The following is a 26,217-nucleotide window of genomic DNA, read 5'->3' on the forward strand; positions in this document are numbered from 1 at the left end:
GAAATAACAAACAATCCACAGGTCCCAGTAGTAAAACATTTACTAGAGCAAGCAGAAAGGAATGCACATCTTAAAGAAACCTTCACAAAGTCACAAAATTCGAAGTATGTATATTTCTTTTCCTTTTATAAACAAGATAGAACAAAAATCATCAAAATCATTTCAGCAAAAGATTTTTTCTACCATTGTAGCAAGTTAAAAAAACACAATGAAATAGAAGACACTTTAAAAGCTGTTGCTGGGTTTTTGTTTTATAATTTTAAATTTAGCAACACTTCAGACCTGGAACCATCCTGTTTCCAGGATCATCTTTTCCCCTTCAATCATAGCAGCTCTGGCTCTGGCAGGCTGCTGCTTCCTATCTCAGGGCTTGGATACAAACCTGGCTGGGGAACCTGGGCATCAGCTCCCACTTAGAATCAGACACCTCCCTTCTCTGCAAATGTTTGGAAGCACCAAAGTGCTTCCCAAACATACCTAACACCTCAATGGACTGGGTTTGCAGAAGCCAGCTCCTAAAAAGGGGACTGCCTGGCCACAAGCTAAGAAAAATTTTATTTGTAGATGTTTATAAGATGACATTTTAGTAAAAAATACACACTACATATAATAGAAACCTAGAGTGAGTTCTGTGCCCTACAAGGCCCTTTCTTCCAAGGTATCCTCAACTGACCTCATGACAACTCACCCAGAGCCAAACAAGAGAAGCTTCCCAGCTCTCACCACTCCCAAGAACCAGAGCAGCTTCCCAAGAAAACATCCGAAAAATGATCGAGAAGAAGGGGTAATGTCTCCAAAGCTCCAGCCATCCACTAAGGGCAGGGGGTCCTTCCACCTTGGGCCCCAACCCAGCCCTGAGACACCTAGTTACCAAAAATCTTTCTAAAAATAAAATTAAAGACAATCAACTTCACACTTCAGCACGTACCCTCTAACTGTCCCACCGACTTTTCTTGCGCTTGGGTGGCTCAGGGACAGCGAAACCATCAGCTGTCTTATCTGTCTTGCTGTCCATCTTGTCCATCTTGCTGCTGTCCACTTTGGGGTCCATCTTGCTCTCACGGTTACAACCTTCTTTCCTGCTCTCACCATTCCGACCATCATTTGCAGCTCGGCTCTCCCCATGTCGGCCTCCACCTCCTCCATGCCTGTTTTCCCCATGACGATGGCCATCAGCGTGACGGCTGCCGCTTTCTGGGTAGCGGTATCCATCTCCATGGCGACCACCATCTCCATGACGTGGGCTATCGCCATGCCGATTGCCACTCTCTCCATGACTGTGACGGCTGCCACCCCGGTTCTCAGTATATCTCTCTCTTTTCCCATTGCCACCCCCAATCCCTTCTCGGCTGTTATTCCCTGAAGCTGTGTTGTTGACTCCCTGGACTCCAGTAGAAGGGTAGGTCACTGGGGCACTGCTGAGGTTCCCAGTATTGCCAAAGCCTGGGATGCCCTTGGCGGCACTGACAATGGGGCTGTCAGGACTGTTATGGCCCTGTTGGGCTGAATTTGTTGGAACAGAATTCAAGCTCCCTGCACTAGTCCATCCACTTGCCCCAGCAGCAGAGCTTCCAGCCTTCTGGTTGCTTAAGCTAGCAGCAACAAAGTGACTCTTGTACTGTGACTAAAAGAGAAAGAGACAATAGGAGTAGGTAAGATAGTTAAGTTCAAGAAACTTGAATATATAACCTTGGCAATGATAAAGTATACAGAAACTCTATGCTATCTTGGCACTTTGACTTTAGCCTCCTGATGGCCCCACAATCCTATGGTTTCTGTGTTCTTCTATTAATGAAAAAGACTTAAATCTTGGGACTTAACTGAAACATCAGTCTGGAGACAGATAAAATGTGTAAATTAAGGCCCATCTAGTTAACTGGATGCCAGGTAGCTCACTGGAGGGGTAGATGCAGAGGAAAGATAGGTTCAGAGTTCACACAAGATACTATTACAAACCTGACTTAGCCAAAAAAGGGCAGTTGCTCTCAACCAGATTACAGTAGCCTTGGAGGTGGGCAACACTGTAGGCTGTCGAGGCTGGGAGGGAACACCAATCCTGCTGCACTACAAATCCTGCTGCAGTACAAATCCTGCTGTAGTACAATGGTCCTGGGCTCTGGGTGTGACTGAAGTAGATAACCAGCAAAGAGGGGTTTCTCTATCCTCTACACCTGGCATTTCTAGGTAAGCTACACTTAAATTTATATTCAAAATGGAAAGCAGTGAAAAGACCCTAAATCCAGCATTGAGCCCACAAGCCCAGCTACCATTTCAGGAAGACCAGGCCCCTCATCACTGCCCAGGAGTTACTGTTGAAAGCTTTTAGCTAAATGCTTAATTTCAGACCTGGAAAGCTGCTTTCATTGCCGTCAGCCGATCTCCCATGGCTCCTGTGGAGGGCTTGTAGGCTTCGTAATTGCTCATTACATTGTTGTTATTTCCTCGGTCCTAAAAAATAAACATCCATTAGGATGGAAGAATAGGTAAGAAAGCCCACTGCCACAGACTGGGCGTTAATATACTGAAAAATGACATGGGAGCTACAATGGCAATGGGATATTTTTAGAAAGTTACTTATGTTTTGTGATAAAAGGTGCAGTAATGTTGAATCATTTAAAAGTGCTTATGCCTTTCAACCCAGTAATCCTATTTCTAGGAATTAACCCTAAAAATCAGCAATGAGGTCAGATTATGCCCAAAGCTAATCATGTGTTATTATTTATGCACATAAACATAAAAATTATGTTAAAGATGAAAAGGCCACAAGGCAGTAGAGCACACGCATGACTCTTCAGGCTCTGAATCCAGACCCTTAAGAGTGTGAACCTCAGCTTCAACACTTACCAGCATATAACCTTGGGTGCCTCAGTTTTATTATCTGTTACTTACTCTCACTGAGTGGTTGTGAAGACTAAGTGAAAACTGCTTGGAATATTGCAAGATGGCTTGGAACAGCCCTGCCACCCATTAAGTGCTCAATGTTAGCGATAGCTATCTGCATCATCTGCATCACCACCATCATCATCATTACTGTCATGTGGGAACAGATTATTTATTTATCAAAGACATCAAGTTAACTAAAATGCTCCAGAAATGTAGGCTGGCAGCTTTCTTCCTTGGCTTAGGAAGCAAAGTGACAAGAAACGGGCAGTTAAGAAAGCCAGTCAGGGGGAGCTTTTGTTACCTTGTCTGTGAGAAAAGCTAGCTCTTGTCTTTCTCTGATGCAATTTCCCAGATTCTAGGAATCATTCCTGAGTTTAGTTACAAGACATAGCTACAGTTTACAGAGCGACCCTATGGCAATGTCTTCCCGGCAGCAGGCTCTACGCCAGTGATAGAGGGCTTGTAAAAACACACTGCTGGGCCCCCACCTCCAGTTTCTCATTCACTAGGTCTGGGTGGAGCATGAGTTTACATTTGCTGCTGGTCAAGGGACCACCACTTGAGAACTATTGCTAATCTAGACTGACTTCCTGAGCATGCCTAGTCAGCCAAGTACACATAGGTGCTTCTTCAACAGAAAATGGTAACATTAAGAACCAGCCATTGTATTGATTCAAATCAGATTAAACACAAGTTCCCTTCTAGACAGGGTTCTGAACTCACTGAGCCTTTCTTAGGTAGACAAGAATAATCCTAAAGTCATACAGGACTCAAGACCAGCCCTAAGGGCACTACCGTAGTCTCGACTCACCGTGTTCTCAGAGCCTAGGCCAGGCCGCTCCCTGTAGCCTAGGCCTCCTCCGCCAATGTTTAGCTTTTTGCCTTTCCCTCCTTTGAAACGGGATTTCCGAAACCAGGCATTCTGCATTGAACACAAGTCAAGGTTAAGCCAAGGGAGGAAGAGGCAGCCAGAGGAAGAGTATAAGATCAAAAAAGACACTACGTGGGAGGAAAGAACCTTTTGCTTCATCTTTAGCCAACGTATTTATGGCAAGGGAAGAGCTGTTCACAAGAACCACAGATGAGCTTCTTTTTAGTAGTTTAATCCACCAAATTTGTCAGGAGGCTTAGATCCTTATGGAAGGCTTCCTTTACGCTCCTTCCTTCAGGGCTTCCAGAGAGGAAAGTGATTAAATAAGCTTCAAACGTAGAGCAGTTACTCTGGCCACTTCTAACTTCCTTGAGGAAAATGAATTTATCTTCTATTTTCTCAATCTATACACACCACTGGACATAAAAATTTGGAGCTTTTAAAGAATTGGTGGATTCAGAAGTGAAGGAAAAAGGCTGTGTGAAGTGAGGTTTAACTGACTCTAGGGGTAGATGTCCAGGACTGATAGGCATGTAACTGAAAATTCTACTTACCCATAAAGCCTAAGTTTTCACTGAACTTCATCACTGCTACAATACTACTCATCACATTTATTCACATTCTCTTCAGAATGCAAATGTCTCTGGGGGAGACTAGAGCTTTATCTGGCAATCACACACTAACAAAGTAAGGTATTTGAGAGTAGGACAGGCTTGAGAAAGGTGCTGATCAGGGAAGCTCATCACAGTCTGAGAGAATAGGAAACTGAGGCACAAAAAGAGACATAAAAAATGCCAAAGACAAAATGTATCTTGTTCAAAAACTGAGTTTAAGATTGGCTCTCCTACCCAGGAAAAGGAAGAACCATTATTCTCTCTCCTGCAATGCAGGTCCTTTACTCCCAGGATCCGAAGGATGGGCAGTACCACACTACAACTGCATTAAAACAGTTTTGTGGGCTGGCCTATGAATTTGAAAAACACGTAAGTCTCTACTATCAGAATGTGTATCCTAAACCCATTTATAATTTGGGGACTGCATGTAGTAAGACAACTTAAGATCAAATTCGGTAGGATGCCTCACTCATCAGTTTTGGATTGGTAATCACTGTGTCAAAGGTCTGAGATCTAAGTCTATGACGAATAGTTAAATACATCGTTTTTAAGACTTCATGCATTTTGAGCCCCTAAAAGAGAAGACTGTTTTGGGGAAGGGCAGTAAGGAGAATAGTGGCCAACTCTGAGATTAAATTTACTCACAAGTGTGCTAAGGGACAAATAGATAGAAATTTCAGAAGGACAGATTTTAGCACAAAGAAAGAAATAGTTTTTCAACACAGATGTTGCTGAAAGGAGAGGATGAGAAAATAGATTAGATGAATTTTAATGTCCTATAATACAATCTGTACCTCATAAGTGCTGCCACTCCTCCCCTTTCTTGTCATGTTTCTATGTTATCTGCCTCAGGCTTGTTTAATTTTTTTCACTTAGTTGTTTTTTTTTTTTTAAGATTTTATTTTTCCTTTTTTTCCCAAAGTCCCCTGGTACATAGTTGTGTATTTTAGTTGTGGGTCCTTCTAGTTGTGGCATGTGGGTTGCCACCTCAGCACGGCCTGATGAGCGGAGCCATGTGGGCGCTGAGGATTCGAACTGGTGAAACCCTGGGCCGCCGAGGCAGAGCGCGCAAACTTAACCACTCAGCCATGGGGCTGGCCCCCTTCACTTAGTTTTACAAACCAGAGAAATCTGAAGTGTGCCCAGCCCCTCACCTGCATTGCCAGGTCTAGGAGTTCCTTAGAAACATGTTGATTGGCTCCTTCCAAGTTCCGGACAAGGTCACCAGCAAAATTGCTGTCCTTGGGGGTCAGCAAGGTATAGGCCACGCCTTTCTCACCCGCTCGTCCTGTGCGGCCAATCCTATGAGTATGGGTATCAATGTCTCGTGCCACATCATAGTTAATGACAGTCTTAATTGAAGGAATGTCCAGACCACGGGCTGAAATAAAAAATAAATTCCTTTATTCTTCATCAGGAGTCAAAAGACCAAAGTAACGCAAAATGCTAACTTTCTAAGAACCCACATTTCTCTTACCTAGGCAAAGTGCATGGTTTGGTGAGCTGAAATACAGGGATGTAAGTTACCCTTCTAGAACAAATACCACTATCATAGATTCTACGATGCTGGGCCATCTAGTTAGTGTAAGGGATATATATCTTCTGCTATCAATAACCTGCCATAGCCTCTCTCTTGCATCAGGAATATATAAAAAAATTAAAACCAGCATCAAATGTGCCTTGAAGCTGAGAAATTATCCCATTTCTGGGAGAAAAATATCAGTTTTTAAGGGTAACTATTAAAACTCGGCAGAACAAAGCCAAAAATTATACTTCAAAAAATTTTCTGATCTTGAGTGAAGTATGTCCAACTAAATAATCAATGTAAGATATCTATTATATTCAGACACACAACAAGGGCACAGACTATAATGTAACGCCTCAACAGTTTTTTTCTCTCAAGTGTCTTCCAAGTGCAGAGATTGTTTTTTTCAAAGAGAACCATTAAGGGAGAAGTGGTACCTGGAGCTCCAAGATGTGATCACTATGCTGGGCATGGCCCACCAGGCCAGCAGAGTGCCTTGGATCAGCCTGTTCAAGTATCAGAGGACTTATATAGAAAAACAAGGCAATCTTACAATGTAGGAACCTAAGGTTATTTGGGAAATTCATACTCTACCTGCAACATCAGTGGCCACCAAGACTGGGATGTCCTTTTTCTTAAAGTCTGAAATGACCTTGTTTCTTTCGCTCTGATCCATGTCCCCATGGAGCAGCCCAAGATTATGACCCTCCTGCTTAAGGTTATTGGCTAGCTCTTCAGCATTGGCTTTTTTAGTAACAAACAGGAGAACACTCCCTGAAGAGGTAAATTCCACCAGACGCCGGGTAAGCCAGTTCCATTTACTAGGCCCGGAATGGAGAATCTCAACAATCTGTGTCACATCTTCATTTGCCTGAAAAGGATGAAATGAAACAAATGACTGTGACATTTGTGCCACAGTACACCGGAACAAGGACCAGACATCACATTTTCTATCTGCATCTAGAAGAACCTTGAACAATCCCTCTTTTCCCTGGTCATTCCTTCAGTAAGTCAAGTGCAGCTCAAAATTCATGCCCTTTCTCAAATCACTGGGCTCTCCATCTCCCCAGATGTGTACACAGACCTAAATAATTTGGAAGCCCCAATACTTCGTAATACTTTATACCTATCAGATGATTCCTCATAAAGTAAGTTCCTTTTCTGTCCTTCCTACTCACTGTTCCTCATACAATTCATATATGCACATAGAAGGCACACAAAAATGAAAAGCAGGCAATGTCAAAATGCTAACTGCATAGAACTTTAATAATAAACATGGCAAGCAACGAATTCCAAATCACAATTTAGAGAAATTTTCCACCTAGGGCATATGTACAGGTAAGGAAAAAAACCTTAACTCATTTCACCATGCCTTTCAAGTCACCCTACTCCATGCTGTGCAGGCCTCCTCCCACAATCATTTAAAATGTCAGTTCCATCCCAACTGATCAGTAGTCTTCCAGGCAAAGCTTGCCTTTTTTTTCCCAAAAGAGTTTTTCTTTTTTAACTTTTTATTATGGAAAAATTTTAAATATTAAAAAAAAGTGAAATGGACATAATCAACTCCCATGTAGCCATCATCCAGCTTCAATAATTATCAACATTTTGCCAATATTGTTTCCTCTGTCCTCTTGTGTTTTTTAAAACAAATCTGAAACATGTTGCCTTATCCCTAGATATACAATAACATTTTTTTCCTCTCAGTAATGAGAAATTAATTCCATGTCTCCACAATATGACTAATAACCTGTTGGGGTCCCATCCAGCCCTGCTTAGGGTTACCTCTCCAATATCTCCCTGCACCACACGAATAGGGTCAATCAGGATGTCTCTGGCCAGTTTTTCAATCTTTTTCCGAAAAGTTGCACTGAATAAGAGAGCTAAAAGGTAAAGTAAAAAAGTATCATTTCCTTTCCAAATACCCACTAAGTTTCCTACTGACATTCAAAATTATTGTTTAAATAAATCCAATTGAACTTTAAATTGAAAAATTGATTCACTAAAGAAAAAAGATTTACCCTTATTCTACTTTTATACATTTTTAGTTAAGAGAGGGGCTGTCAGCATAGTTCAGTAAAAGACTCTTGACTTCAAATCAGCAGATCGGCACTGTGCATTGCCTCTACCCACTGATAAAAGCCTGTATAAATTGGGAGAAGTCTTTTAATTCTCAGCCTTGGTTTTATCATCTATAAATTATAAATGAATGAATCATATCTGATGATCTCTAAAGTCCTGTCCAACTCAGATAAACTGCCATTACCTCCCTCTTTACGGTTCTTACCAGTACATACATCTCATTTATGCTGTCGTTAACTATGAGTGCTTATAAAATAAATAGGTGTTTATTCCAAGTACAAAGGTGGCTTAATAAAACTGCTGAATTCATACGTACTCTGTCTGTCAGGACGCACATGACTTGCTATGGAGCGCACCTGGTACTCTGGAAGAAGCAGAAGAGTAAAGTTATTATAACTCTGTACTATAGTTTGGGATGTCTGGAAAAAGTCGTTTTAGCAAAAATCTTCATATGAGAGGGTTATAAGAATTAAGGAAATTTTGAAACTCCTAGACCTATCATTCAGTATGAAACTCAGAAACATCTATCCTCCACCAGCTGGGCTGGGCCCAGTGGTGTTCCAATCAATAAAAATAGTTATTTAGAATTTTCACACAGCTGGTTAAGTCAAGGAGGACAGGGAAGCAAAGGAACCTGAATGATATGACATCCACCTACCTAAGAACATAGACCTTGCCCTCCATAATCAAAGGCTTAAGAATAAAAACACAGCATAGAGAAAATATTTCCCCTATATACAAAGGCACTTTCACATGTGCTCTACCCAATCAAGGCTAACACACTTTTCCTGAGAAAACTCCTAAAAATAGTTAAGTCTTACCTATATTTCTATAGTCAAACCCTATCCAGGAGTATTTTTAGCTTCTCTCATGCAGAAAAAAACACCTCAAGAAAGACATGGAAAAAACTAATATCATGAGGACAGAGACAGAAGAAAGTGTATTCACAGCATACCAAATCCCATGTCAAACATTCGATCTGCTTCATCAAACACAAGGTAAGAGACTCTTTGGAGATTGGTAGCTTTCTTCTTCACATGATCAATCAGTCGACCCTATGAGATCCAGAAAATGAAAAGTACAATTAAAGGCATTTACAAGAACTTTCTGGAGTTGTGCTCCTGGAAAAAGTGCTAATACCCCCAACTTAGACTATAACAGACACTGGTCTGACAGCCTCAGACTTTATGCACCACAGAGCCCAAGAGAGTACAAATTTTGAAAACTCAATTAGATTCTTCCTTTACATTAATTGTAGGAAAATGGCCAGAACTATTTTTGTGAGGATTCTGAAATGACCTAATTTAAAGCCTTATTGATGGGTTTTAATGTTTAGACTACATTCTTCTAGGCAATTCTGACCATGTTCTGAATATCTTTCTAATTCTTTATGCTCTCAGTAACCACGGATCCACTTCCTAAGAAAGCATAAGAAAAACTATTTGAAATAGAGGGGAATTTGTAGATATTTATATGTCAGAAAATCTTATTGGACTGCTATTTTAGTCAACCAATATTAAATGAAAGCCACAGGCCATTATTCAGCAAAGTATTCTCAACACTGCTTTACCATATTTTAGGGAGATCTCCCTCTAATAATTAACCACATTTAAGGGGGAATTCCCTCTAATAACTAACTGTTTTTTCCAGACCAAGAGAGGCTAAAAAACCATCTAAACCCAAGCAAGACATACTTACGGGAGTACACACAACAATTTCTGCCCCTTCCTGAAGGGCCTTGGCCTGCTCCCACATGCTACCTCCTCCATACACAGCCACTGATCGAAGATTATATGCTTTCCCAAACCGCTTACATTCTGCATGGATCTACAAAGTTGTTGACATAATAACATATTAACAAACTGTGACACTAACAATACCTCTGTCACAACCCAAAAGGGAGTTTTGAAAAACACACAGAATGTGATGTCATAGAAAATCAAAAGTCAGAAAATCCTTTAAAAATCACAATTTCATTAATAAAGTAAATGAATAGAGTACCACTATCACATCTCAAAAGGCCATCTAAAATCTTGTCTTGATTATTTTTTCCACTTCTCTTCTTGACCCTGACATTGCCTTTCAACTAAGCAAAATGAATTAGCCCAGGGGAAAACACTGGGAGCTTACAATACAAGCAATTCCCATATCATATTTTTTCCTCTTAAAACAGCAGTTTTTAGGGACAAGTGTATATTTGGTTAGATAGAAAACATATAATATTTTCCAAACTTTCCTGGGCAAACAATGTGAATAATACTTAACGCCACTGCATTATATGCTTAAAAATGGTTAAGATGGTAAATTTTATGTGTATTTCACCACAATTTAAAAAGAAAAGTTTTCTGGAAATTCTACCCACTTCACTGGCGAGTCCCTTGCTAGTGCACATTTGGAAGGGGATACTCTACACAAAGTACATACCTGCTGGCAAAGCTCCCTTGTAGGACACACAATCACTGCAATCGGTCCATCACCTGGTTCCAATTCCTTCTGGTCCATAATATGAATCAACATGGGCCAGATGAAGGCTGCAGTTTTTCCACTGCCTGTTTTGGCAATACCAATCATGTCTCTACCACTTAATGCCACGGGCACACCCTAGCGAGAGAAAAAGTACGTCTACTTTAAACTTTCAATTTTAAAGAAGGACTAAAGAAAATCCTGGGAAAGGGTAAAAGGCTATTAATGACATTCATTTCCAATGGAACAAAAATACCTTGGGCTATGTCTAGTGGCTAGGGAATAATGAAACATATTTGGCATTCCCATAAACTTCTTGATTTGTAAGAAATAATACTATCATTCTCCTCAAGTAGATCAGCCACCATTTGCAAAATATGAAGGATTCCATTTTGTTTGAAATATAAAAATGAAAAATTGCAATTTACAATGTAAGTTGGTTGCTAAAAATTTTGTCCCCTTGAGAAGATATAGACTATCTCATCCATATATAGAAAATTTTCATTTTCTATGTAGAAATGAATAAATTACATACCTAAATGGGAAATATAAGCTATTACTTTCAGTTATAAATGAGAATTTTCAGGTTATGGACAAAGGAATCCTAGTCACTGACAATGCCACAATTGTCCACAAAGAAATCTTTTTTCTTAAGTTTAGGCCTAACAAACTATGTTCTTCAAATCATATTTTCAAGACATTTATCAGAAACAAAAGAACATTTCCCAGTCCTTTAGCAACTTCTTAGAATGGTAAATCACTTTTGCTCTTTAATTTTTAAAGATTTCAAAAATACTCTTGGATTTCACGTATGTCTTTTTCCCCCCCTTAATTAAAGCAAAAGTTGAAGATTAAGCCACAGAGGAACTATTTGGACATTCATTCATGTCAATACAGTTCTGCACTAAACACTGTTTTACTGCTTTGACTTGTTTGTAAAATAAATATAGCCACTGAATATCATTCTACTTCATTTTTCTTTCATTACGTTTTACTTACCTGGCACTGTATTGGAGTGGGCTGTGTGTACTCAGATTTCCGAATCTGGTGCATAAGTTGTTCATCAAACCCAAAATGAGCAAAACTACTTCCTGGTCTAGGAGGTGCAGCACCAGAGACCTAGAAATAAAGACAACTCTCAGGAATGACTTGTATTTCAAAATAAACAGCACTGGAACTTCAACAATATTTACCTAAATCTAGCATTTAGCTTGAGTGTGAAGAAGTGAAAACATAAGTCTGTAGCCAAAAGCACAAACTGTTTGAAGACGTAAAACTCAAATAATAATGAGTCTAAAACCTCACACAAAAAACTCCATGATAAATATTCCTGAGATAATTGTGATATGATTTAAAACAACTAAGAGCCTAGAAATCTCAAGTCAAAATTAGTTTTCTCATAAGAAAAAGAAATTGCACAGTGAATTGGAAAAAGTCATTAATGTTCTTTTTTTGCCATTTTGCATAACTATTAACCAGATGGTAGAAAAAAATAAAATTTACTCTCATGATAAAATGAAGAATGCAAATGAGCTCCATAAAGATATGTCTATATCCACTGATTACAAAGATTTATCTATCATCTCCATTTTCAGTTATGCCTGAAGAATTAATGTCCTACTTAGTGATGGTTCTGCAACTGTCAAGCACTGTTGGAACTGTACTCAGAGAAGAATGGGGCTTATAACCTCCATGTTGACTCTAACAGAGGTAACCTTTCAATGTTATCCAGTGATGTGGATATTTCTAATCAAGATTTCACTTAAGGGTGGGGGGGATGGACAACGGGACGACGGACATCTTGGAAAACAGACAAGTGCGTGTGTACACACACACACACACACACACACCCCCCCTTGGAAAACAGAAGTTCAAACATCATATAGCAACTGGTAAGGCAGACATAAGCCAGAGAGTTGTCTACATCAGAGTAGACATCACTGTATTACCTGTGTATTTCACTTAACTAACATCTAGCAGCACCCTAAACAATGTGGCCAATGTGTACAACCCAAACTTTTTGGTGGACAATTTACACTATTATTCTGAAGTTAGTGCATGCATTACTTTTAAAAGAGTTAATTTCTTCCCCTAATTACAAAAAAAAGGTGTGCTGTATATAACTTGAGAAGCAAGTGTATCTTAATTTTGAAATATTCTAAGACTTCACATATTGTTCACATCTATTAATCTTATCTCCTCTTTCTGAAGATGGGGACTCCTACCCTTCATCTCTAGCCCACTCACCATAGCTCTTAACACATCATACTCACTACAGAAACACTTGCTGATTAATTTTAAGGTCACATGGCTTATTGTTCTAACACAACATACAAAGTTGAGTGAACACATGCAGCATTCATACATATCACAAGAACGAAAAAAACCCCAATCTTCTCCTAAAATAGATGGAAGGCTAAAACAATAAAATCAAGACACATGAGCCCAATGGCTATAATTATTACTCTATCAAAGACAGTTCAGGAACCATCAGAAAAGAAATTCAAGGTTATTTTAGTTTGGATAAGCAATAATAAACTAACTCTGGAAAAATTAACACTAATACAAAAATATTTGGGTTAATGGCTGACTTACCCGAAGATTGAGTTTATGCCGGAGATCAATTAGCTGCTGTGGGGTGAGGTTGGTTATCTCTTCGTGTTCATTGTAAAAATTTTTTTCAAATGGTGGATAGTCAATCTGCAGGTCCAATTATTCAAAGTTAGTCTAGAATTCAAGAGTCAATCCTGTAAGTTTGATTTTAATGTGGAATAATCTTTTACAAATATTACACAAATAAAGCCAGAACCGGCTAGAGAGAACAAAGGAATTCACTTATTCGTGACACACATCCCCAAAATACAGCCAGTACCTTTTCCTATTCCCATTTTCAATATAAACACCAACCTACTTTTAAAGAGATTCTTAAGGAGACCTGAGATTTGACAACCTTGATGTAGACTAAAGACTCTACAATGCCAAAGGCCTCAGAAGACAAGTATTTTAAATATTGCACCCTATAACATTTAAATATGCTTTGAAGTAAGCTGCTCACCTAGCTCTAGACATTTAAAAACATTTCTAGTATTTCCTTTGGGGAGAGCTCTGCCTTTAGAGGGAGTTCCATTCTTTTTAAAACACATGGAAATGTTTACATAACTTTTAAAAAATGTATGGTCAAGCATTTCCAATTCCAAAGAAGGAAAAAGTCATTTCTGCTATGCTTTTCATAGCTTACTGTACTAAGAATACAAAACATAACACCACATATGAATTTGGCTAAATGATTCCCTTTTTGACAAGATATGTCTGTCTACAATAAACATTTTTTTAAGGAGAATTTATGCCTTTGATAGGTGGTCAAAAATTTTATAATTTTGGGTACAGCCTGAAATTAATTATCTTTCTATGATACTATCAACAAAAAGTAAGCAAGTTTTAAGTTTCCCTTTGGCATCATTGGCAGGAGCTTTTGTTATGCTCCTGACATAATGCTGCACTAATCTGTAATACGATTTTCTTTAGTTCTAACTCTTTACTGGAATGGAAGCTCCATGAAGGCAAGAATTTTTGTCTTTGTTTATATATTTTACAAATAAATATGTAAATTGTTTTACACACAAATCTTTTTGTATCAAAAAAAAATTAATGTGAAGAAAGCTACTTATAGGCAGAAGTATCCTTTCCTTACTTCTGGTCTCTCCTGGCAGAGTGCCCATTATATTAGGCCAAGTGTGGGATACCCCAGCATGATGATGAAGTTGGAATGCTGTGTTAAGTATCTCAAACATTTTTTTTTTTTTTTTTTTTTTTTTTAAGATTTTATTATTTCCTTTTTCTCCCCAAAGCCCCCCGGTACATAGTTGTATATTCTTCGTTGTGGGTCCTTCTAGTTGTGGCATGTGGGACGCTGCCTCAGCGTGGTCTGATGAGCAGTGCCATGTCCGCGCCCAGGATTCGAACCAACGAAACACTGGGCCGCCTGCAGCGGAGCGCGCAAACTTAACCACTCGGCCACCACGGGGCCAGCCCCTCTCAAACATTTTATTAGATGACTACTTCAAGTACTTGTGTTTTTCCTTATTGGATTTTCACCCTTCATCATGGATGCTTCCTCCTAGATCAGTTTCACATCTGCCACATATAAAATACCACAGCATTATGTGGTAGCATCTGTGCAAAAGAAACATTTGAAAAATTGGATATAACCCATACTCCAGTCTAGACCAATAGTTATCAAACTTTTTAGTTTCAGGTGTCCTTTATACGCACTTAAAAACACAATGAGCTTTCCTTTATGTGGGTTATATCTATTGATATTTACCACATTAAAAGTAAAAAAAATTTTTAATCTATTCACTTAAAAATAACAATACACCTGTTATACTTTACATTTAATAAAAAAGTAACTTTATTTTATAATATTGTTTTACATTTTTACAAATCTCTTTAATGTCTGACTTAAAAGAAAATAGTTCCTACTATATTCAAATTGTTGCAGTATGTTGCTTTGATTGAAGCCCATAAAGAAAATCTGGCCTCACAAAGATATATAGTTGGAAAACGGAAGAGATCATTTTCAGATTCTTGTGGAGTTTTACTCTTCTTTGATATTACACTAAAACTTGACAAGCAGTTCTTTCTTTCTTTCTTTTTTGGCTAACATCTGTTGCCAATCTTCCTCTTTTTGCTTGAGGAAGATTGTTGCTGAGCTAACATTTGTGCCAATCTTCTGCTATTTCATGTGGGATGACACCACAGCGTGGCTTGATAAGCAGTGCTAGGTTAGCGCCTTGGATCCCAACCTGAGAAGCAGAGTGTGTGAACTTAACTACTATATCACCAGGCCGTCCCTACAAGTGGTCATTTCTTAAAGGTTACTTTCATTGTGTAATCTGAAACCATATTAACGAATTTTGCACATTCCATTACAACATTATAATCCATGGGTCTATCACGTACTTTGAATGGAGGCTTTACTCATGCATAATTTTGTAACAAGCATTGGTGATTTGAAATTGCTGGTTCTTTGAAGTAGTTACGCATATAATCCAAATGGTGACACATTTCATTGCATAGCATATATCAAAAAAATCAGTTTTTCACTATTAATTTCATTACAACGGACTTTAAGTTTGGAAAGCTGTCAAGCTCACACTGTGGTGAATATGTCTCCCAGATTTGAATTTTTATTTGAAAGTTTGAATTTCTATCATTGGCAATAAACACTTTCAATTGTTTTCCCTGAAGTGCCATTCATTTTCTCAAGTGAAAACGGTGCTTCACTGGGGAAAAAAGGAGCCAGTTCAGCTCACAACTCAAACACCTAAGTGCTTTTCCTTGAGACAACTATCATATTTTGGTATGCAACAGAAATGCTTTATTTGTACTTCCCATTTTGTCAGGCAGAATAAAAAGACGTAACATATGGGTCAAGATTTAATAAATAATAATTTTTACTGTTTCATCAAAGATATTCTTAAGTGAAGCTGGCTTTTTTTTTTTTAATTGTAATGGTCTTACAGAGAAGAATATAATGACGACTAGAACAGTTAGTTCCACTGTCTAGATTCACGCTAAGGCTTCGGCAGTTTTACCTACTACTGATTTTAACCACTGATGCAAATGCTGGTGCAGTGAAAAAGGCAAATAATCTTAGTATTATTAGGAAAATTCTTCTGACTTTGTAGAGTCTGAAAAGATCCTTCCAAGAGTCCTTGGACTACACTTTGAGACAATGCTCTAAATCCAGACTCACTGGGACATGCAGGATCTAATCTGATATTTAACATGGATGAAACACTGCTTTTTTCTCAAGTGGGTACACTGAAATCCTCATTTCCTTTTGCTGATTTAAGAAAACTGTAATTCCTGGTTCCACTGAACAGCCTCATATCTGCCCCAGATCTGGGAGAAATAGTAAACATTTATAGCAATTAAAAAACGAATGCAGACCCAGGGGCCCATTTTGGAAGGGAGGAGGTAAATGATGGTCCGGGAAACAAGTACAATTGCTTGAAAAAAATTCTTAGCCTAAAATTCAATGTGAGCAAGTGATTCAGCTGTACCCTGAACCACAATATAGGCTATAAAGACTCATGGAATTTCTGACTCAACTATTTAGCAGAGATGACAAGATTCCAAAGAACGAATATTCTCACGACATAAGAATGAATCAGGAGTACCAAGGTATTGGGAAAACCTAAATATAAAAGCTGAAGAAAACCGTATCAGCTTGAAACAAGGACCAAATTCAGCAAGGAACACCATACCTCTGAATGATCAATGGGAGGAAGAGGATCAATGATTTTTTTGGAAGGTGCAATTGGATTTCCATCACTATCATATTCCAAATTATCTTCCTCCTCCTCTTGAACAACACCAGCAGTTGGGTTTTCTGCCATGTACCGAAAATAAGCTTCCTGCAGGAAAGCACAAGAACATAATCATACCCAAGTACAGTTGAGAATATTTCTGCTCTTGTAATTAGTGCACACAGTGTACCAGAAGACTGCACAGTTTAAATACCTACCAAGTAAGACTTTTACTAGCAATGATTTCTTTAACAATAGCAGTATTCAGAGGGACAATCAGAGGAAATGAACGAGACAGTTAGTATTACAAAATGATTTAACTTGTTTAACAGAAAACTTACAAATCTGTCTGGTTCTATAGCCTTCCTGGGGTGGGGTGTCTACCTAGCCTGCCCAGAGCTGTGGAACACAATGCTGTGGCTTTACCAAACCAAATTTGGAAGTTGACTCTGATTAGAAGGGTCACAATCCTGGAAAGGGCTACTGCTCACCCTGGTTCCCTTCTCACCATCCCACAACTGAACAATGGGGAAAAAATACTAAAGGACAGTCATTAAATTAATGTTGCATCTTGAAATACAAGAATCACAAACAGAACCCTTAGAGAGAGGTAGTGGTTAGATGTTGCTAGAGGCCATCAGCAGATCTCAAACTACACTATTTCTTGATTTATCAGAACAAACATTAATTTTGGATTAAAAGATCAAGCTGAATAAAGTTCATATTTGTTTTTGATGTCATAGTTGATCAAAAGTTCCATCTTCAACATGGGAGGAAGCCATGTGAATCTTTATATTACCAATTGGTCACACATGTAGAAAAGGAGCAAGTCAAATGACATTCGCTGCTGAATGTCAGGAATGGCCATTTCAGTGAAGGCAAGCTCTAGCTTGTCCTCAGTATAGACTTCATGGGTAAAAATAAAAGAGAGAAATACTGCATAGGAACTCACTTGGTCATCTTCCTCTTCAATGTCATCTCGAATACCCCTGGAAAAACAAGCGGAGAAACAAACTTCCCTGCAAATGTTCCACATACCCAGCTCCATACTTATAGCAGATTAGTGTTGAATTCCATACAGCACAGGAACTCTCAACACTAACAACAACAAAGCAGCAATAAGCACACTGTAAACTATCCATTCATCATATATGTGTGGTTTCACTCTAAAAGCTGCAGTTTGCATTTCTTTTGAATGGGATGATACGGAACCCCCAGAAAGATCAATTACTAATAAGTGTATAAGGAGTAAAATCTTCTGAAGATAGATACTCAAGGATCCTAGCCTAGTCAACCCCATTCAACAAATACAATGCAATTGTAAAAAGCATTTTATATTAAAAAAAGGAAAATCCTGCATTTGGTATACACTAAAAAGAATGTCACAACTTTCTTAACGTCCCCCAAAGTTTCTAGCTCTGGAGTAATCACATTTAGCCAAAATCCTTGGGGACAGAGAAAAACTACATCAACTCTTTTGTAAGTTTGGAACTAAAACTCCTAAGCAGTTCACATGGAGAAGGGGACCATGGCTACTTGCTACATCTCCCAGGAGCTATACAAAGTATGGTTGCTTAATTCTTAATTCCCACAGCTATCTCTTTCTAATCAGATTTTCTGCCTAACTTAGAGCACTTGCTATTCCTAAGGCAAGCAACATCACCAGTATAAGGCAGCTGGAAGAGGATGCAACACACAGTAAGCACTGAAGAAAAGGCTGAACCTCCACATGGCATAGGAACCTTGGGGAGGGCCTGAAGCACCAACTGCCAAGCAGAGGGAAAAGTCCAACCATGCCTACTTGTGCCTGGTAGCTAAAGGCTTAAGAGGAGTGTCTTCAGCAAGGAAAGAGGAAAACTCTCTTTCCCAGAAAATAAAGTATTTCAAGTTCTGATTAGTTGCTAAAGCATGATGTCACTCCTTAAATTAGGTCTTATTATTTATTAATAACATACATAGTTTTTTAAATTATATAATCACCATTACTTCTCATATTCAATCATATGGGCATTAATCTATTTTATATTAATTATGGGACAAAACCAGAACGATGAACCCAAACTTTAGTAATTATGCTCTAACTCCCACTGTAACTCATTCTTACGTTTACTAAAAAACTATAGTTGAACACCAAACACTATTCTACCAAAAAGAATTCTTTTTAATTATTGCAAATACGAAGACTTTTGTCATCTCTATTACCTATAAAAATATTATTCAAGATACAGGAATAACTTCAAGTCATTTGTGTATTTTAATTTTTCTCTATAAACTTTGGGGAAAGATGCTTTGTAATACTGTTGCAATTTCATGTAACCTTTATGAGAGAGAAGAAAACAACTTACTTTACATTTTTTCTTTCCTTGTCCTTTTCTTCAAGCCTCTTCATGTCTCTAGCCGCCTGATCCTAATGAAACACAAGGACATATGGAATCATATCAACTAAAAACAGTGAAAAGGAAATTTCTTTATAAAGAACTGTTAGATATGAAAAAGCACCATCATAGTTTCGGCTATGCATTTTGACAACTGCATTTTGACAATTATTTTTCAAAGAGAAATACTCAAATGTTCTTAAAACTTGGCTATACATAGACTGCATGATATTTACCTGCAATATATCCCATGGATAGAAAAATGAGCAAAAATGCTTGATTGGTCACTTTTCTTTTTTTAAGTTAATGATATAATTATAGCTGTAATTATGGGCCTTAAATTCAAGCAAATCAGCTTTCTCAAAGTGTAGCTGAAGACCATTTACATCAGGGGCCGGCCCAGTGGCACAGTAGTTAAGCGCGCACGTTCTGCTTCAGCAGCCCAGGGTTTACCGGTTCAGATCCCGGGTGCAGACATGGTACCGCTTGGCCAGCCATGCTGTGGTAGGCGTCCCACATATAAAGTAGAGGAAGATGGGCACAGATGTTAGCTCAGGGCCAGTCTTCCTCAGCAAAAAGAGGAGGATTGGCATCAGTTAGCTCAGGGCTAATCTTCCTCAAAAAAAAAAAAAAACATAAAATAAAATAATAAATAAATAAATAAAATTTATATATATTTAAAAAAGGACCATTTACATCAGACTACCAATGCGGCTAGTAAAAAACGAAGATTTCTGGATCTGACTCTGGAAAGGTAGTCCTCAACCCGGGGTTACTTTGTTCCCAGTGGACATTTGGCAATATTAGGAGACATATTTGGTTGTCACAATTTGGAGGGGGAAGGTTCTTACTAGTATTTAGTGGGTAAAAGCCACAGATGCTGGTAAACATCGTACAATGACAGGACAGCTCCCGCAACTAAGAATTATCCCACCCCAAATGTCAACAGTCCTGAGGTTGATAAATCCTGCTCTAAACCTACTAAATCAGAATTCTTCAGGGTAAAGTTAAATGCATGCAGTTTTTCCATTTTCCATAGGCAATTCTTATACACAGGAAATTGATAATCACTGATCTAAATTTAAATTAATTCTTTGTTTTATACATGTGAAAATCAAGGTCAAAATAATTAAGTAATTTTCCCCAAGGTTAAACACATTCTGCACAACTATTTCTTGTTAGAAAACAACACGAGTTTTTCTGACTTCTTTAATTTAAAAAAATGTCACTATAAATAACCTGGCATGGTCAGGTGTTTTACCTAATCAAATATTCCTGATAAAGAGGAATTATTTTAAAAAGAAATATTACACACGAGCAATAGATTTTTTTCAAGGCATTGAGCCAGATATAAAACTGGATATATTTAAGACTATAACTAAAGTGAAGATGATATAAAAGTAATGTAACATAAGAAATGGGTTGTAAATACTTATAGAACATATTTTTTAAGCCTATATAAATCTTTTTTTGAAACACTGGCTAAGAATAAATCTTCATCCAGTTCAAACACTAGAAGAGTTTACACCTGACATCAGGGATTAATGCAATATTTTGGCAAAAACACTCTTTCCAAGATCAGACAATATCCAATCTCTCTGTCCTAAAAACCAGCAAAACCCCTTTGGATACATACCAAAAAACACCCAGAATACTACATCAAAAAGATTTAACCTGGGGCCGGCCCCGTGGCCAGGTGGTTAAGTTCACGCGCTCCGCTTCAGCGGCCTGGGGTTTCGCCGGTTTGGATCCTGGGCGCAGACATGGCACCATTCATCAGGCCATGCTGAGGCAGCACCCCACATGCCACAGCTAGTGCAACCCACAACTAAAAATATACAACTATGTACCGGGGGCTTTGGGGAGAAAAAGGAAAAATAAAATCTTAAAAAAAAAATAAAAAAGACTTAACCTCCAAACAGCTTCAACTACTTGAAATGCTAAGCAAGCAAATTTGGGCCATTCTTGGGTACTCCCACTCAAAAAGGGCTATGCTAGCTTGTGCTACTAAAAATTAAATCTATATTTAAACACAGAAAATCAAGAGCTGATTTTTCTTCTAATTCATCACTAGGGATCTCAAGAAATAATGAGAAACATAGCCCTCTGGGAAATATCCATATCTCAAGAAGATGAAAAAAAGATATGTACAGGACATCTCAAACATGACAAACCAATTATCTTTACTTCTAGAGAGAGTCATTTAACACGCTTACTAAAGCGCTACCACGTTGCAAAGCACATGTATGATCTGAATAGTTTTGGTAAGTGTTATGGCAGAAATACACAGTGCTACAAGAACTCAGATACAGAATGATATAGCAGAAAGAATACAGGCTTTGGAGTTGAATTCTGGCTCTGCTACCTACCAGGTGTATACTCTTTGGCAAGTAATTTAAGTTGTTCTTAACCAAAGGTGGGAAACTCAAATACCTAATGAGTGCCAATCTGACAATGACTAAAGTGAGCCAGGATAAGAAAAGTCGTATTCTTTTGACAGACACACTTTACTTTAGTAAGTAGGAATATTCTTCTAAAGAAGCATGCTTTAATTTTTCTTGTATCACATGGCCTTTTTATTTTCTGATATCTGATAAGAGACTTGAGCTCAGAGAAATATTTCTCTATTGTTAGAAAACTACAACACAAGTGTGATGACTGTGGCCTCAACGTCAAGAAGACAAGAGACGGGGCCGGCCTCATGGCTGAATGGTTAAGTCTGTGTGCTCCACTTGAGTTGCCAGGGGTTCACTGGTTCAGATCCTGGGCATGGACCTAGCACTGCTCATCAAGCCATGCTGTGGCAGCATCCCACACAGAAGAACTAAAATGACTTACAACCACGTACTGGGGCTTTGGGAAGGAAAAAACAATGAGGAAGATTGTCAACAGATGTTAGCTCAGGGCCAATCTTCCTCACCAAAAAAAAAAAAAAGAAGAAGAAGAAAAGGAAAAAAGAGTTGCTGAACTTAAAAAAAAAAAAAGACAATAGAGATCGATGGAACTATGGGGAACTGGAAAAACCATGCCTTGTCTAAAGCCAGCAGCCACTTGCTCAGCAACAGACTATTTTTGCCACGTGAGAATGCAAGCTTAGTATTGGCAGATGTTCCACCTTTCAAGATACTTTTAGACAAATCTCCCGATCTTAAAAATGTTGGCTCACATTTTTAAAAAGCAACGACTAGGCCAAACAAAAACACATGTACAGTCATACACCGCCTAAGAATGTTTTGGTCAATGACAGACCTCTTATACAACAGTGGTCCCGTTAGATTAGTACCACACAGCCTAGGTGTGTAGTAGCTATACCATCTAGGTTTGTGTAAGTGCAGTCTATGATGTTCTCACATGACAAAATCACCTAATGACACATTTCTCAGAACATATCGCCACCGCTAAGTGACGCGTGACGGTATACTGGATTCTTTCTTTCCCTCCTTCCTTAGAGGAGAGAAGAATTCTGGCTGAAGACTTCATGTAACAAGTAACTGAGGAATCTAGAGGGACTTTATTTCATAAGCAATGAAGTGACAGTTTTTGAGCAAGAGGAATAATATGATAAGAAACATGCTAATTACTCTAGCTGTATACCGCATTAACAGGAGAGCAGAGACCCTAAAGTAGGGAGGGAATTCAGACCAGGCAAGAATTACGGAGGGTAGAGAAAGGAAGGGACAGATGCAAGAGATATTGCAAAGATTTACAGAACCTGGCAAATGATGTCCTGGAAAGAGCTAGGCTCTCAGAACTACTAAGCAAGAAAAATGAGATTTGAGTCCCAGCTCTGACACACAGTACCAATGTAATTTGGGGCAATGGATTTGAACTATCTTAGGGTTGTTTTCTTATTAGCTAAAAAATTATATTTATGTATTTTTCTATTTCTCATTGTTATTCTGAGGATTAAATTAAGTAAGTAATGAACATACTTGATCATTTGCTAAAAAGAAAATAAGAAAGAGGGCCAAGTGAAAGGAGGAAGTTAAAGGCAAGGTGATTGTGTGAATTTTAGTGCTATTAAGAGAAATAAGTAAACAAAAGAAAGACCTGGTTGAGGAGGAAAAGATGATGAATTGAGTTTAAAGTACCAGTGGGACACATCCATGTAAAAATGGCCAATATGCCTCTAGAAAAGCAGAGCTAAAACCAAAGAGGGACCATAGGACTAAAGACATGAATTATTTAAACAGAAGCTAAGTTTTAGAAGTAGATTAGGTCACTAAGGAAATGTATAAAGAGTGAAGATAGCAAATCAATATAGAGAACTGTAGGAGAATCATCATATTTGAGAAACCTGAAAAGGATCACAAGAATGACAGATAACAGTCACATGGGTATGTTAAGGGATTTTTTGGTACAACAATGATATATGGTGGTTATGGGTTTTTTTAAGAGTTATCTTATAGAGATACAGAAATACTGATGGATGAAATAATATGTGTGAGATTTACTTTAAAATAATCTACAGGAGGGGTGGAGAGGGGTTAGATAGCACAAGATTGGCCAAAAGTTGTTTGATAAAGTAGAGTGAAGGGTATATAGGAGCTCATTTTATTATTCTACTTTTGTATGTATTTGAAATTTCTCATAATAAAAGGTAAATAAATAGAAAGAAAAGCCAGAGAGATGGGAGAAAAAGGACACAATGCAAAATCACAAAAGCCAAGTGAGAAGAATTTTAAGAACGAAGTGGTCACAAGTTTCAATTTCTACAGGGAGGTCATGGATGTTGATGGTAATGCTGATATTAAGAAATAAACATTAAAAGTACAGAATACAGAATTCGTAATTTTAGTAACTTCCTTGAGATTAATTGCCTTACATATATGTGTAACCAAGAAACACTAGATTGAATGAGATAACATTCATTCCATTTAAGAATATACCAAGAATTATTAAAACAAAACACACACACACAAATCTTGAGCTGCTATGTTCAAGGGTTACAATTCAAATTTCTAGGCACTGATCAACTCTGAAAACACTACAGGTCAAGTAGAAGCATATTTAAGAAACTGTAGAATACAAGAGCAAAATGCTCAAAAAAAAGGGCCAGAAAACAAATTCTGAACAAGGGCTATAGCATGAGGTTAATTTGATCTATTTCTAAGTGCTGCAAATTTTTTTTTCGTAGTTTTTTTTTTTTTTTGAGCAAGATTAGCCCTGAGTTAACATTTGCTGCCAGTCCTTCTCTCCTCTGCCAAGGAAGACTGGCCCTGAGCTAACATCCATGTCCACCTTCCTCTACTTTATATGTGGGACGCCTGCCATAGCATGGCTTGACAAGCAGTGCGTAGGTCTGCGCCCAGGATCTGAAGTGGCGAACCCCGGGCCATCAAAGCAGAACATGTGAACTTAACTGCTGTGCCACTGGGCTGGCCCCCAAATTGCTGAAAATTTTTAACAAAATAGAGTTGATACTTGCCTCCACTTCAGCCATGAATGCCTCCAGGGGATCATCATCACTGTCAGAATCTGCCGGCTTGGAATGGAATTGCTGGCGGGTAGGTGAGTTTTCAGCAGGAATGTAAGGCAAATCAACATTGCTAGAGTCTTCTTCCTCATCTTCAAAATATCTGAAAATTAAGATGTGTCATTAGTAACTACATGTTTAGTTTGGAGTCAGTGAGTCATTTAACAGAAATTTTTATTATGTTGTATGTTACTATTTAGAGATTTAAACTATACAAGTCAAATTAGAGATCTCCAGGCTTTGGCTAAGGATCTAATTATTAAGTATTAATACGTACAAAATTCTAATATTGCAAAAAAACAGTCACAGCAGATTCTCCATTTCAATAGTGTCTGTCCAAATCACATCCCCAGTTGTTAAAAGGGAGTTTTCAGTACAAATTCAGTATATCATTGCTGAATAGATAATAGCAAATATTTAAAGAATGTATGCTATGAAAAAAACTACTTTTGTATCAAATATTAAAAACCTAGTTTATTTTTCGTAATCCTTTAAATTTTTTATTTTTTTTGGTGAGGAAGATTGACCCTGAGCTAACATCTGTTGCTAATCGTCCTCTTTTTGCTTGAGGAAGATTGTTGCTCAGCTAACATCTGCACCAATCTTCCTCTATTTTGTACATGGGATGCTGTCACGGCATGGTTTGATGAGTGGTGTGTAGGCCCATGCCCGGAATCTGAACCTGCGAACCCTCGGCTACTGAAGCTAAGCATGTGAACTTAACCACTAAGCCACCAGGCCGGCCCCAATGCTTTAAAAAATTGTAGAGACATATTCATAAGGCAAGGGACTTTCTTCAGAAGTTCTGGGCTATTTTCTGAGGACCAAGAGAAGACTTCTAGAATTAAAAATAAATGCTCAATTCAAAATCATTCACTATACTTCTCAAGTATTCAGAAGACAACTTCAAAGTCTGGAGAAAGTATCACTTTCCCTCTAACAAACTTCCCAGAAAAGCATGTCTATACAGCTCTCTATAAACTAAAACAAAACAAAAACATTGTTCAGACGTTACCTCAAAATTAAATACACTAGTAATACAATCAAATGTTAGTTTAAATAAATAACAACTGCAGCTTAAAATTTTAAAGCATTTCAAGTTTTCAGAGGAATTATTTTAAAAGCTCTGACAACTGTTATGTGCTACACACACAAAAATATATATGCATTTACATAGTAGGTTTAACCAATGCAAAAGTGTCCCTGAACTGGTAAACTGCTCTCTAGAATGACAATCCTTGACTTTGCTGAACCTTAAATACCTACTTCTGTATTTAATTCCCGATAACACATCAGTTTTAAAAACTGCTGCTGTGTACTTTAAAAACTTCAATTGAGAAAGATTTTTTTTTAATTAAAAAAAATTCTCAAGCAGTGTCACAACCAGGTTAGACATAATAGCAATAAAAGATTTCTCCAGACTTGGCAAAAAGAAAAATTATAATCTACAGGAATTAGAGCTCAAACCTTGAAAGCCATTTTTTATAACAACTACCTTATTAGACAATCAAGTTGAAAAAGATAATTGGTAAATGTTTCCTGAGAACTGTGGGCAAAACTCTGAGTAGATTTTTCCACCACTCTAAGATGTTACAACATAATAGTTTTAAGGACTTG

At 38.0% G+C, this 26,217-nt stretch overlaps 1 protein-coding gene across 6 annotated transcripts in view; it reads right to left on the minus strand.

The window, feature by feature from the left end:
- Window positions 1-22: 22 nt before the first annotated feature.
- The window catches only part of DDX42 (DEAD-box helicase 42), a 37,998-nt gene continuing 11,803 nt past the window's right edge, over window positions 23-26,217 (minus strand). For 4 of the 6 annotated variants that reach the window (XM_070561633.1, XM_070561634.1, XM_008518302.2 and 1 more), the window contains 16 exons: window positions 24,553-24,703; window positions 19,095-19,156; window positions 17,702-17,738; window positions 16,708-16,857; window positions 13,031-13,135; window positions 11,435-11,554; window positions 10,397-10,573; window positions 9,671-9,799; window positions 8,928-9,027; window positions 8,289-8,336; window positions 7,676-7,773; window positions 6,488-6,764; window positions 5,523-5,749; window positions 3,695-3,805; window positions 2,347-2,448; window positions 23-1,624 (listed from right to left, as the gene is read on the minus strand). In XM_070561633.1, the coding sequence (XP_070417734.1) occupies window positions 932-1,624; window positions 2,347-2,448; window positions 3,695-3,805; window positions 5,523-5,749; window positions 6,488-6,764; window positions 7,676-7,773; window positions 8,289-8,336; window positions 8,928-9,027; window positions 9,671-9,799; window positions 10,397-10,573; window positions 11,435-11,554; window positions 13,031-13,135; window positions 16,708-16,857; window positions 17,702-17,738; window positions 19,095-19,156; window positions 24,553-24,703 (2,587 nt within the window). In that variant the 3' untranslated portion in view covers window positions 23-931. The remainder of the gene's footprint in view (window positions 1,625-2,346; window positions 2,449-3,694; window positions 3,806-5,522; window positions 5,750-6,487; window positions 6,765-7,675; window positions 7,774-8,288; window positions 8,337-8,927; window positions 9,028-9,670; window positions 9,800-10,396; window positions 10,574-11,434; window positions 11,555-13,030; window positions 13,136-16,707; window positions 16,858-17,701; window positions 17,739-19,094; window positions 19,157-24,552; window positions 24,704-26,217) is intronic. The other 2 variants (XM_070561636.1, XM_070561637.1) reach the window with 1 other exon arrangement.

The sequence above is a fragment of the Equus przewalskii genome, chromosome 10 (genome assembly GCF_037783145.1).
Source record: "Equus przewalskii isolate Varuska chromosome 10, EquPr2, whole genome shotgun sequence".
NCBI classification, from domain to species: Eukaryota; Metazoa; Chordata; class Mammalia; order Perissodactyla; family Equidae; genus Equus; species Equus przewalskii.